The 14,709-nt window shown below is 41.5% G+C and overlaps 1 protein-coding gene across 4 annotated transcripts in view; it reads left to right on the forward strand.

Moving 5' to 3' along the window:
• Nucleotides 1-14,709, forward strand: part of LOC133281569 (phospholipid-transporting ATPase FetA-like) — an 85,550-nt gene that overhangs the window by 41,307 nt on the left and 29,534 nt on the right. For all 4 annotated transcript variants that reach the window (XM_061477293.1, XM_061477294.1, XM_061477290.1 and 1 more), the window contains exons 4-11: nt 311-424; nt 2,058-2,156; nt 3,096-3,157; nt 4,946-5,018; nt 5,219-5,289; nt 6,457-6,539; nt 11,147-11,305; nt 12,275-12,363. In XM_061477293.1, coding sequence (XP_061333277.1) covers nt 311-424; nt 2,058-2,156; nt 3,096-3,157; nt 4,946-5,018; nt 5,219-5,289; nt 6,457-6,539; nt 11,147-11,305; nt 12,275-12,363 — 750 coding nt within the window. The remainder of the gene's footprint in view (nt 1-310; nt 425-2,057; nt 2,157-3,095; nt 3,158-4,945; nt 5,019-5,218; nt 5,290-6,456; nt 6,540-11,146; nt 11,306-12,274; nt 12,364-14,709) is intronic.

The raw sequence follows: 14,709 nt of genomic DNA on the forward strand, positions 1-14,709 counted from the left end.
TGCACCATGTACGTAGGAAGACTATTGATAAAGGGAAGATGCATCTTTGTGAGTGACTACATATACCTGTATCTACCTGCAGGTGCACTGGCATAAACTTAGAATCGTGTTTTCACCAGTTCCGATTGGAATTGTGTCTGTTTATCCAAGCTTGGCATGGTTGTGTGGGATAAAGGAAATGTTTATTGCACTGCTGATAGAAACAATGCTATTGCTAAATATAAGCAAGTAAAAACACAGTTGAAATGGGTTGTGCTGTAATTTTGTTTCCTGTTTTACCAATTCTATTTATTTTCCTTATGTCCTACAGAACAATTCAATTAAAACATCGAAATACAACTTCTTCACTTTCCTGCCTCTCAACCTGTTTGAGCAGTTTCAGCGAATAGCCAACGCTTACTTTCTTTTCTTGCTGATTTTGCAGGTATGAATTCACTGTGCTTTTTCTAGAAGACTGCAGTGTCTGTTATCAAAGCCTGTGTGTTGATAGTTGTAATAAAGTTCAAGCTATATCCCTCTTGTGAATTAACATCTTAGCAAAACCTTAAAGTATATAGAAAATAGGTCGGGCAAAAAAGCAATTTCCTCTCTTATCTTTGGATATGAGGGTTTGAACTAAATGAATAAAAAATGTAATTAAAGTTTTCAACAAATTGTGCACCTTTTTCATACCCTGTCCTACCACCCCTTTTTGTCTGCATCTGAGTGCTCCTGGCTGTCCTTGGATTTCCATTACTTATTCCTCCTGTAGTACAGAAGGAGGTTGTCTCTTATCCATAGTTTTAAAGCCAAGTTCCACTGGCAGTCTCAAAGAAAAAAGCATGAAGAACAAATTTGTAACCTGTACTGTTTTTTTTCTGGGAAGGAAGGAGTTAACCTCAGGGAGGCTCAAGACTGGAGCCAGTTTGCATGAAGCTGAATATTGCTGCTGCTGGCTCATCAGGGTGAGCAAGGTGTCTAACATGGAGCGTGCCACACACTGGCAACTCTGTTGAGCCCTGTGGCTCATAATGGCATTGGGTTGCACTTTGCCCATCATTGTTGGTAATACTACTCTGTCTGAAAGCTGAATACACTGGAGAAATTGATATCAGGGTTTCTGCCCCTTTGCACTTTGCTAGAATATGGATAAATGTAGTGTGCTCTGTTGTTACTGAGTCATACTGGGATGCACATTATCCAAAAAAGGGTATGATGTTGATTATGTTTCAAGTATGATATTTTGAATTTTATATTTTCAGTGCACACAAGTTTTCAAAATTACCCTTTTCAAGTGCTCTTTTTCAATTTCAGCTCAAAAAAAGCACAAGCAGCATGGGTTTTTTTAAGCTGTAACAGAGTGCATACAATCTTCTTTTCTTATTTACAGGGAGTGAATTTGGGAAATTTCAGCCCTCTTCAATTTTTCAAGAGTCTAGTTAAGGTGCCTTTTCAGCTAAGCTGACAGCACTATTCCTGTGTTGTTGTACTGCACTCTAGCTGTTTGTCTATCAAATTCATAGCATTTCAAACTATTTGCCTTAAATTAGTTCACTGTCTTTTGCTGAACCATCTAAGCACAACTGTATATAAAAGCATACAGCTTTTTCTGCTAGGTGCATCAAGGTGGGCTAGAGAGGGCAGCCATTAGTCTTTTGTGTTTGCATATTCCTCCACTTACCATTTTCCTCTCTTTCCACTGACTCCATCTCTCTGCCCCTGGAGTTCCTCTTCCTGCAGCAGGAGTGGATGTGATGGGGAGGCTGTGGGAACTCTGCAATCCACTGGGGACTTTGCAATTCTAATTTACAAACAACAATAAAGGGCAACCCACTATGCTTCCTTACAGCTCCATGTTTATAATGTACATTACAGCTTGTTTTTAAGCAAAGCATGGGTTCTCTTGCTCACCTATCTCTGTGGAATAATGTATACGTAATAGAGCTGCATTTCTGTCCCTATTCTGTGTTCAAGTACCATAGGAAAATGTTGCCTGCAGCTTCCACAGAAAACAGTGGCTTTTTCTGTCTTCCTGTCTTGGCAGGAAATCTCACAAGTCATATCTTTTCCTCCTACAGTTGATTCCTCAGATTTCCTCGTTGGCCTGGTTTACAACAGTGGTGCCCCTAGTGCTGGTGCTGGCTGTATCGGGAGTCAAGGATGCCATCGATGATTTTGTAAGATCTATATTACTGACCTGTACTTTGGAGTTTGCCTGTGATTCGTCAGCACAGTGACAAAAGCAAATCACTTAAAACAAAGCTAGTGGCAGGCAGCTGGAGAACTGGTCTGTGGCCAAGATGGGGTCTGAGACTAGATCCCCAAATCTATCATTTTTTACCTAAAAAGGAAATAGAATTTCCAAATCACTGAGCACACCAACAGCTGCATTTACTTTCTTTGAAACCACTCATTGTGTCTGAAAATGTGGTCACTGATAGGTATGTCTGTACACATTCATGAAAGTCTGATCTTAGTCTTCTACTTTGGAGAACTCATCCTCTGCCACCTAGCTGCAAAGCAGGTGGATAAAAACATGTGGTAGGAAGTAAGCTTCCATGTGGGACTTTTCAAACTTGTCCAGCTTTGGCAGTCTGTTCCCATCAGAGCTAATGGTCAAAGTCCCATTGACTTCATTGGGGTAATGTTAGAGCTGAGTTTGGCATCTGATTTTCTCTCATAATTAAAATAATTTTGATGCTCTGTGGAGACTTATTTCAACTTTGCAAGTAGGGGAGTGAGAGGTGGTGAGGTGCTCTCCCAGGAAGCAATGCTGGAACATCTGTGGCCACTTTCCATGTCAGAGCAGAAGAATGGATTTCTCTGTTGTGTTGGCAAAACCAACACCAGCTGAGTCAAGACTGTGCTAAGTGGCATACAAGGCTCTACTCTCCTTCTGCCCTCCCAGAGCGAGCCCTGTGTTGCCTGCTGCTCTTTGTAGCCCAGTTATGCCTTATGTTACTAGTGTAAATATAGGGTGGACTATGACTCAGTTGTAACTAATCTGCCGGACCCTTTCAAGCCAGCTGTGTGAAAACCTAAAACGTTAATGAACTACAGCTCTTGTGCACTTGTTTTCTTGGAAATACCTTTTAACATACTGATCAAATTTTCAGAATCGCCACAAAAGCGACAAGCACGTCAACAACCGCCCAGTCCAGGTCCTGATCAATGGCACGTAAGTCCTTTTTCTTTTGCTGCAATGTTGACTGGGAAGAGCACTTTATTAATAATATATATATTTATGTGTGATTTCCAAGGATCACTAAACAATTTAAAATTTAATTGCCTTTCACACCATTAATTCACTGTGCAGTTCTGGACTGTGTCTGGTTAACGGCTCCAAGGCACAGTACCACAGTCTGTACAGACGTCATGGCTGTGACTTTGCACTGACAAAAGGCAAGCTCTCTGTCTTCCAGGGTATATATATGTTTCAATGAGTGATACTTTGAGACCACTGCTTTATTTTATGCCTGACCCCAGAAGTGACAGATCTAATGAAAGGTGTCCCTGCCCGTGGCAGAGGGATTGGAACTAGATGGTCTTTAAGGTCCCTTCCAACCAAAACCATTCTATGATTCTATGACAATCAAGGTTATCTTCCTATATCCACTTATATTCACAGCATTTATTTCTGCATTAGGCAAAACCAGGCATTATCAACAAAGTATTTTAAATAAAGAAGCAGGAATAGCTTCCTTATACATGCCGTAATACTTTGAGTGTGTATAACAGTTCAGACTTAGATGTACTGGAGGCCCTTCAGCTGTGTGCTTTGGACATCGTACTGCTAGCACTGTCCTTTCCTGCAGAAAAAAATAGCAGAGGCTTTGGCTTTTGTGGGAGACAGATGTGCTGTTTACTTGAGGCTCCATGGAGCTGAACTGTGTGCGGGACACAGCTGTAGACAGCTGTGAGGTCTCTAGTGACTTTTTTTTTCTGTGCTATAGATAGCAGTATGTTGTGCAAACTCAGATGATCAGTTAAGAATATAACTTGAAACCAAAGAACAGGAACATACTTTTTGTGCTTTCTACTAAGTAAAAAAATTTTGTAGTTTCCTGTGTATTAGTTACTGTGTCTAGAAAACATACATTGAAATGGAAATCTTCTAATATTTTGCCTTTGTTCACAAACTGGAAGCCATAGGTACTGCCCAACTCTGGCCAACACTGAAAACACAAGGCTGAGCTGAACTCAAGCTTGTATACCTGGTCCTGTTTTGATACAGCTCTTGATACTTCTCCCCTCACTATTAGGCACATGTAAGCAAAGCATCTGCATTGACCTTCCTGACAGCCAAGCCCACACAGAGTCAGATCTCTTGTTCTGGCCCTTAGTAGCACATAGAAAAACTAACCCAACTGGCAATTATCCCAGGTGTTTGTAAAGTCTGTTATGCAAAGCAGAGAGTTTTTGCCAGAGAGAATGTAAGCTGTTTAGAAGAAAGAAGGGACTAGTCAGTCATAGAATTGTAGAATAGTTAGGGTTGGAAAGGACCTTAAGATCATCTAATTCCAACCCCCCTGCCATGGGCAGGGACACCTCACAATTAAACCATCTCACCCAAGGCTCTGTCCAACCTGGCCTTGAACACTGCCAGGGATGGAGCATTCACAACCTCCCTGGGCAACCCATTCCAGTGCCTCACCACCCTCACAGTAAAGAACTTCTTCCTTATATCCAATCTAAACTTCTCCTGTTTAAGTTTTAACCCGTTACCCCTTGTCCTATCACTACAGTCCCTAATGAAGAGTCCCTCTCCAGAATCCCTATTGGCCTCCTTCAGATACTGGAAGGCTGCTATGAGGGTCTCCACGCAGCCTTCTCTTCTCCAGGCTGAAGAGCAGCGCACACATTGCTATTGTGGCCTACAGTCTGGCTTCAGGAGCCAAGCTGAGTATCCTGTGTTCCCTAAGTAGTATTTGCTTTATGTGCCTACTTACTAGGACCTGTCTTGCAGGTTAAAGGATGAAAAATGGATGAATGTCCAAGTGGGGGATATAATAAAACTAGAAAACAACAACTTTGTGACGGTGAGTACAGCTTTTCTCCATCCTGCTCTCAGTCAGTCTCTGTAAATCTCTGTAATTACTCTCACCACTCAAAAGAAAATTAGTCAGTGGTGATGATAACTGCCTCGGAGACCTGCAGTGTGCAGAAACCGCAAGTAGCATTGCAGTGACATGCCTTCTGACCATGTGAATTCATGCCCAGTCTGTCTGTCTGTGTTCAGGCTGATCTACTGTTACTGTCAAGCAGTGAGCCACACAGCCTGACGTACATCGAGACAGCTGAATTGGATGGGTAAGTAAGCCTGGCTCTTGAGTGCAACCACTACTATCAGTGCAAGATCAAATCTCTGGTGACCCTGGGTGCTGCAGGCTTACCTGCAATATCTCTGGTAGCACACATTTCCTAATACATAGGATAAACTTTGGGTAGGTATCTTGAAAAATAACATCTTCTGGTGGATACTTTTGGCCCCTTTCAGTGCAAATACCGTGTGAGGAGGGGACTTTATCATAATTTCTTCTAACACAGAGAGTTAGTTAGAAACCTGTTCCTGCAGTATCACCGATCACTGGCAGAAGCTTTCTGTTTCTTGTATTTGCCCCTTAGTCTTTTCTCTTAGCTGGATTATCCTGGTGAGATAATCACAATGAATACCTCCAGTAATCTCCTTTGGACCATAATATTATAATATTAATGCGTGCACACTGCAAAGGCTTCCAATCATTGCTTGCTCCAGGGCATAACTGGCCAAAAGGCAGAGAGCTGCAACTGATTTATATAGAGCTCTATTAATTTATATAAACTGGAGCTGACCATCTTTATGGCCCAATTTACATTACCTTTTCTGCATTGCCTGGACCTAGCATCAGCTTGAAGAACTAAACAAGACCACAGATATCAAAAGTTGTGTCTCTCCTAGGACTCTACAGATACCCCTCTGGATTTTCCCTATCTGATTTCTGCTGAAAAGGAGCTTGTAGTTCCTGGCAGATGATTTGTGAACACTGAACAAATGCTGTGTTTCTTTGACATTGCATTTCAAACCTCCCAGCTACTCAGTTTCAGGATCCAGGATCAGAATACCGTAGGAGAAGATTCAGAGCTCTCCTATATGCTCAGATACCTCAGGATTCAGTGTGGTGTGAGTGGCAGGATGGACAGGGAGATAGATGCTCAGGGAGCTGAGATGCCTGGTCTTGTATTTGTGAAAAAGAGAAGACAGAGCCACCCTTTTTGGCACCATGGTACCATGTTCAGAATTCCTCTGGACCACCTGTCTTTGCCACTGAAAAAGACAATTACATCCTTTAGCCGCATAAAACAGGTACATGGTGGCATGGTCCCATCAGATGTCTCGGGAAGAAGGCAGTCCTCAAGAACAGAAAGTAGCTCTCGGGGAGCTTTCAGTTCACGTATGACTTTTCAGCTCATGTTTCTGTCTCATGTTATTTGTTACAGTGAAACAAACCTGAAGGTGAAGCAGGCATTGACAGTCACTGCAGAGCTTGGAGAAGATCTTCAGAAACTGACAGAGTTCAATGGTGAGTCTATATAGAAAGTTCATTTTCCAGAAGGTCTGCAGAAAACACCAGATTCCAAACAGTTCTTGGGAGTGCTGCTTCCTGCTGGGACTCCTCTGGTTGCAGGAAACTAAATGTAGTCTGTACAACAGATACCAACAGCATATGTAGAGAAAGAGGTCCATCTTTGCTTGCAGGTCTCAGTGCTGGGCATGGCTATAACCTGAAACTGCATTTGTGGCTATTTGTCTTCTGGCTGCACACTTTTCTCTATCATTTCTCTGTACATGTTGAAACTGCCCACCTTGAACCTCAGTAGAAGAGTTCCTGTAGTTGCACAGTGGAAACTGTATTCCCAAAACTTCATGCTTGATCTCAAATAATTTCATACTGCACTTTTATATTGATGCAGCAATGCTGATTCATCAATTACATTTAAATTCTGAGCAGGGGCACTTCCCAGACACTGTGCAGATCTGAGGACTAACTCTGTGCACCCACGACAGACGACTGCTTTCCAGCCTGATGCCTCACCTTGCCAGCATTTCTCTTCTTTCTCAATGCCACAATAAAGACTGCATTTTGAGATATTTAAAGACAAGCAGTGCAGATGTGGTTAATGGGCAATGTGTCCTTTCTTAGCACTGTTTTGTATATCAAAGTAGGACAGGACAGGACAGGACAGGACAGGACAGGACAGGACAGGATAGGATAGGATAGGATAGGATAGGATAGGATAGGATAGGATAGGATAGGATAGGATAGGATAGGATAGAAGGGGATGGGATGGGATGGGATGGGATGGGATGGGATGGGATGGGATGGGATGGGATGGGATGGGATGGGATGGGATAGGGCGGGATGGGATAGGGTGGAATGGGACAGGATGGGATAGAACAGAATGTTTCAGTTGGAAGGGACCTGCAAAGATCATCCAGTCCACCTGCCTGACAAATTCAGGGCTGATGAAAAGTTTATGTTGTTAAGGGCATTGTCCAAATACTTCTTAAACACTGACAGGTCTGGGGCATCAACCACCTCTCTAGGAAACCTGTTCCAGTGTTTGACCCACCTCTCAGTAAAGAAATGCTTCCTAATGTTCAGTCTGAACCTCCCATGGCACACCTTTGAACCATTCCCACACATCCTGTCACTGGATACCAGGAAATATATAGCAGCACATACACAGAAAGAAGCCAGACCTGTTTAAAACAGAATGCTCCATGCTCACACATCATCTGTCTGCAGAGAGAGGATGGGGGAACAGTCCAAGTGGTGTTAGTCATGCTCTGCAGTGCCCTGGCTTAGATACAAGGGCACAATTATGGGAAGAGCAAGTACGGAATGGGTGGAGTGAGTGCTGCTGTCCTTGGAACATCTCAAGGACTGCAGGATCTCAGGAAATACTTTTAGATAAAAAGCAAGAATAATTTTTTTTTAAATTATTTTTGAAATAACCAGGTGATTCCAGGACACGTGGTGGGGACTGTTTATGGTGAAATCATGCAAAGGCTTTTCTTATGCCTTCTACATTGAGGTTTTACACAATGGTGTGCATGGTCTCAGCTGAGTGTCAGCTCAGTAAATCAGAATTTCTCTAAAGTGACAGCTGAGTTTCTGAGTGTTGAAGGTCTTGAGAAAGATGGTCTTACAGGTGCAGTTAGATGCTTTAGGTTAATAGTGTCATGGTTTAAGTCCGGTCTGTAATTCAGAACCACATAGTCGCTCGCTCGCTCCCCCACTTCCTTCCCCCCCTAACTCCTGGAGGGATGGGGAGGAGAATGTAAAGAATGTAACTCCCATGGCTGAGATAAGAGCAGTCCAGTAACTGAGGTATAACACAAACCACTACTGCTGCCACCAATAATGATAATGATAAGGGAAATAACAAGGGAAGAGAATACAACCACTCACCACCCGCCGACCAGTACCCAGCCCGACCAAGCAGTGATCGAGCCCTTCTGGGTAACTGCCCCCAGTTTATATAGTGGGTATGACGTGCTGTGGTGTGGAGTACCTCTTTGGTTAGTTTGGGTCAGGGGTCCTGTCTTTGCTTCCTCCCGGCTTCCCCTCCTCCCTAGCAGAGCATGAGACTCAGAAAGTCTTTGGTCAGACTAAACATTACTGAGCACCAACTAAAAACATCGGTGTTATCAGCGCTGTTCTCAGGCTGAAATTCAAAACCACAGCACTGCACCAGCTCCTAAGAAGGAGAAAAAATGACTGCTACTGCTGAACGCAGGACAAACAGAGTGGTATGCCTTCATTATTTTTTTAAGGTGCTGCACTGTCAATTTGTAAGCAAAATCTTTAGCTTCAGTAATTTTTCAAACATTTTTTTGCATAATGCTTATCTAAGGGTACATCTTGAAAGTACGTAACGAAAAAAATGTTTCAAAATCTTTTGGAAAATGAAAACCTTTATTATCAGGTATTTATTTATCCTGTAAGTCTCTATTTTAGTTGTTTTGTAAGTAAAAGTGGCCTCTTCACAATACTTACACTGAGTAAAATGTTTCCCAGGATTATTTATGTTTAGCAGAGTACTGGGAAGAGTGCCTGGAATCATACCCAACAGTGCATTTCCCTTAGCAAACGTCTGCAGAAGTATTTAAATATTTATGTAACTCTTTATCTAATTATTTCTTAAGACAGGAAGAGAGGAAAGGGTTGAACAGCTAATACAGGCACTCAGTGGAATGCTTAATGTGAGTTGTGATCTTTGCTGACACTGTGATGGTTCAGATAAGGAAGATGCTTGCAAGGCACTGAACTTCTTTATTTGATTTTGGGAACTGGGACATGAGAAAGGAAAAAATACTTTCCAGTTACCTACTGCTTATCACATGTAGAACTGGTGGTCCTTAACACTTTTAGGTGAAATGCATTCCAGATTCTTTCTTGCTGTTCATGGGAGGAAGAGACATGAGGCATGGTACCTTGCTGAGGTACCTTCAGCTGCAGGTTGCCTGGGGGCAATGCAGGTATTTTGGGTGAATCTCCAGAGCTTCTCACTTTTTTATGACTAATGTAATAATCAGGATCTCTTCTGATAAAAAATCAGCGTATCAGTAACCCAGACTCAGCTACTTACTGGAAAGCAGACATAGATGTTGGCACACAAGGTACTTGCATGGGGATTGTCCCACAGCTGGGATTAGGAGATGTACAGTCTTCCTGGTGGGGGATCACACCAAGGGCTTGGTTCACCAACCTGTTGTTGTGCTGTGCTTCAGGTTGCACCGCAAAGACTGTTTCATCTGTGCTTTTCAAAGGGTTGCAAGGGCTGCAGTGGGACAGGCCTGGTTACTATAGACTTCTAGGAATGATGGAGCACAGATCTGATTGCTGTTGGATTAGCTAAGTGATAAAACAGAAGACCAGCATAGTCATTAGTATGAGCTCTGATGTCACAGCTGTCCCTGAACTTACTAATCACTTCATCTTTCACGTCTGATGATTTGTCTGAGCTAGGGTAGACCTACTTCTCTATGGAAAGAACATCCATTCTTGATTTCAAAATCTGCAACAGTGGAGACTACCACAACACTTAAAGTTGTATTTTTCTTCTGGACTTCTCTAGGTTTTGTTTCCAGTCTCTTGAGCCTGGTGTGTTTTCCCTGAGAACAGCTGGAAGAGCTGTATTCTCTGCAAATGCTAATCCTCATGCAGATATTTGCAGCCTGAGTTCAAAATAACTTTAATGTTTCTGCTGATTAACTGAACAGATTGAACTCTTAGATTCCCTTTCAATAGGCATATTTGTATTTTCTAGTTCTTTTCAATACATACATAGGGCTCTGGTTTGAATCATTAGATATCAGATGTAAATATTGATTTGAATAATATTTTTTGTACCAAAGTGCCTGTGTTTACAATATTGTGTGAAAATGTTTTATTACAAGAAATAAATATAAAGCATGGAGATAGAAACATGGTCTCCAATCACTTACAGCATCAGATACATTGCCAAAGAAGGTAGCAGTATTTTTTTCATTTGCCTCTGGGAGTTAAGTTATAAAGCAGGTGAAACAATAAAAAAAAATAAAGTGAGCAGAGGCACCTCACTTAATTACTCTTATGCAGCATTCAGGCTATGACTTTTCTCACTTGGACTCCCGCATAGAATCATAGAATCATAGAATAGTTAGGGTTGGAAAGGACCTTAAGATCATCTAGTTCCAGCCCCCCCGCCATGGGCAGGGACACCTCACACTAAAAAGTTTTAAAGAAAATGCAATAGGAATTATGTGAGGTTAACACTTAAAGTTATCCAGTGATATCCCACCACTATGAACTTGCTGGGAAAGGACTAAAAGTGCATTGCTGGATCAACATTTCTTCTCATCCACAAGAAACTGTAGAAACTTTGTTTTGGTATTCTACCAGTAAAATATTGCCATGTTAAAAGAATAGGATAATTCCAAATTCATTGCGATCCTTTAAATAATGACATGAATATGAGGAAGAAGCAATATGCCAAAGCATCAGTAAATACAAGATGGAAATGGTAGGGTCAGGAGTGGACTGCAGCTACCGTGTGAGATTTGGAACAGCTGAGAATGCAGTATTGACTGATATCTTTCTGGACCAAGATTTCCATCTTTGTCTGTACCTTCTTTTTATAGGTGAAGTAAAATGTGAGGCACCAAATAACAAACTGGATAAGTTCACAGGAACTCTTACTCTTCGAGGAGAGAAGTATGCCCTGGACAATGAGAAGATGTTGCTGAGGGGCTGCATTATTAGGAACACAGAATGGTGCTTTGGCCTTGTGATTTATGCTGGTAAGTAGTAAAAATCAATATGTGAATTGCAGAGCACAGCAGGAGTAGTAGGGAAGTATATCGCACCCAGCAAACACGAAGGAACCAGGTATTTTCCTCTTTAGGAATTAGGTTTCTACCAGGTACAAGAAAAAAAGCAAAACAAAACATGAGATCCCTTGGCTCAACTCTAGGCTGGAAATTGTGCATATTACAGGGGATTTTAATCTGACTTTTTTATAATGATCTATAAGAGAAAACTGGATTAAAAATGCTACATTACAACATCCAATTGATTAAGTATTTAAGGAAGCAGAAGTAGTCTTTTATTTCAGAAATGCATGCTGCAAAGTACTTGAGAGAAATCTTGGTCCATCAGCTTGAAAAAAATAAAAGAATTAAATCTGTTTAAGAATTAAAGCTGAATTATATCAGCCTTTGCTAGCACAGAGTGGGCCAACTGGAACTTTTCTTTCCCCCCACACTTGTTACAAATTTTTCACTCTTAACTGTTATTTGATTAAAAAAATCCCTATCATTTCTATATGATTGTAATCCATACTGGGATATCAGTTATCAATAATATTATTGTAGACCATTAGATCTATGCTTTTTACAAGCATAAACCTTCTATTGTTTCTCTACTGCTGTAGACATGTGAGATGGTGTATAATATGTCACCAATAACAGAGCATTGTCAGGTATTATGTGAAAAGTAATTAAACCTGAAAGGGAGGCTTGACTGCTGAAAGAAGAGAGCAGGGTCAGAATCCAGAATTAATGGCTATATGTGACTCTTCATACAATCTAAGGCAAATGACCTAACCTTCTTTGCCTAAGTTTCCCACCAGCACTGTAAGCTGTATGTACCTGCTTTCAAGAAAGCTGTGATGGGTAGTGATGCTGTAAAGTACACGGGGGTCTCAGAAGGAATCAGCTTTATAACAGCTAAGCTTTATTACCAAAATTAAGGGTGTGTTTCATCTCCAGGGCCAGACACCAAACTAATGCAGAACAGTGGAAAAACAACTTTTAAACGGACAAGCATTGATCGGCTCATGAATGTCCTTGTGTTACTGGTAAGTCTGATTTATGTATCTTCATTTCTTCAGATGTATTCATAATTTCGAGGTGCTCCACCTGTTTTTCCACACAAATGAGGAAATATCAAAAGTGACTAATGATAAAAAGAAAAATTATGTAGTAATTTGTTAGCAGCCTGAGTTCTGCAGCACCTCTGCCAGCCCATCTTGGAAAGCAAGGCTGTTACATTGGCAGCACTGAGGACCTTCTGAGCTTGTAATTTACTCTGATTTTCCTTGTTCTGCATTTTTTTGTGAGAATCATTTTGAAGACTCCAAATGCCTTCTTTCTCTAGTAGTTCTGTCATGTTCTATTTAAATGAACATTAGCAGTTCTCCCTCTTCCACCTGATTTCTTGGCATCTCTGCTGACACCTGCACAGGACTTGGTAATTGAATTTGTTAATTTACATGATGTAGCTCTGACTTAACACATTATGATAAAATAATAGACATGGTCTCATTAATACTCAAAAACTGGTGTTTTTAGCAGCTGGGAAATTTGAGAACGCTAATCTTACATAGCAGGCACTCTCCTCAAACTGGAAAACAGATCTGATTTGAGGGGAAAACTTGTCAGTGGTTTTAACAAATGGCAGAGAAATGGAGTAGAAGAAAACTGAATAGGGAATTTGGAATTTAGTGTTTGAATATGATTTGCCAAATCTCCTTTCACAAGTCAAGAGTCCCACCCAGAGATTCCAGTCTGCTTGGCCTCACTTCATGAACACAAACAAGATGAATTTACCTCCTGGCTCTGTTTAAAAAACTGAGCAAGTTGCAGCCAATTGCATCAGCCTCTGCCTGGGTTCTTGGGCTCTGATGGAGCTAAGGGTGTGTTTTTCTGCTTTACGCATTCTAAGACACCTAACATTTTGGTGTCTGAGTAAAGCTCTGTCCTACCCTCAGCACCAGGCTCTTTGCACGCCCAAGGGAATATGGCATCAGGTCCTTCCAGCTCTTTGGGTGTTGAAGGTCACAAAGCATGGTCATAAAAAGAGGCAGTATATTTTGCTCTTGAGTTTAGAAATATAAAGCTGCCACCACTTGCTATAAATAGCTTATTTTAAGTGTAATGAAACTTGTTCCACATTAACACAGACAAAGCTGTTTTGTGGCTAATTGTTGATAGAACTCCCAGGCCCAAAGCCGTATTTAAGCCGGGCTCACCAAAGAAGTCCTGGTTAAATGTTGTCCTGGTCTATCCCAACAAGGGTTAATGAGTGAATCTTTCCAGATGGCAACCATTGATGTTTGGAAGTGTTTCTCAGTGATCTAAGAGAGAAGTGAATGCTCCTCCACTGGGAAAGCACTAGTCATCTCCAGGAATTCTTTTTCTTCCAGAACCTGGTTTTCAGGAGGCCTGGGGGAGCACGTTTTCAGAGAAATAGGGATGTCACTTTCATCTCTTAAATAACTTTGTGCTTCAACACGAAGTGCCAGTAAAAAACCTGGGACAGTCCAACAGGAAATGTTTGTTGAAAGTCAGCTCCTTTACAAAAATCCTACCCAGTCCTGCAGAGGATTTTTTGCAGGCAGTGCATGGGCAGGACCAAGAGAGGGATGATGCTCATGCTGGGAAAACCCATGACCAGGCACAAGCCTATGATCAGGGCTTTTTTCACATCCTTCTCTTGCAGGGCTGTGGTTATGATTACAACACCCTGCACGCAGTTGTTTCTCCACACAGAAATTAATCTCCAGGGCCACTGTCAACTGCTCAGTTTTTTGCAGTTGTCTCAAACAGTACGTTAGTGAACTTTGTGTAAGCATGATTATTGCACGCGAGTTGAGTGTGCCGGATGATTTGACACGCCAAATATATATAAACCAAAATGTACATAAAGCAAGTGCGCCTGTAGGCAAGATCTGCTATGATACGGGATAGTTCAGCTGCTGTCTTGCCCTATATGTATTTCTGTTGCTGAATCACACATGATTCATACGTGTACTGTGATATTCTACAGACTGAAAATTTTTAGCCTGTAGGGCAGTGTGGAATCATTCAGGGTACAGTAGTAAGATCTTCTAATTAACTTCTTTTACAAGAAATTTACAGACAAGTTCTGCAGAGAGAAGTAACAGTTTTTACTTGACCAACAGAAGTATCTATTAAAATAGATAGAAATGGTAGGAAAAACTATGATACATAGTATGGTTGTCGTGGTTTAAACCCAGTCAGGTAATTCGTTCGCTCACTTCCCCCCCCTTTCTTGCCCTCCCCCTGCTCTCAGAGGGATGGAGAGGAGAATCGAAAAGAATGCAACTCCCACGGGTTGAGATAAGAACAGTTTAGTAACTAAGGTATAACACAAATCACTACTGCTACCACCAATGATAATA

The sequence above is a fragment of the Pezoporus flaviventris genome, unplaced genomic scaffold (assembly GCF_033815535.1).
Source record: "Pezoporus flaviventris isolate CSIRO_AGI_PZ_B2104156 unplaced genomic scaffold, CSIRO_AGI_Pfla_v1 ptg000100l, whole genome shotgun sequence".
NCBI classification, from domain to species: Eukaryota; Metazoa; Chordata; class Aves; order Psittaciformes; family Psittacidae; genus Pezoporus; species Pezoporus flaviventris.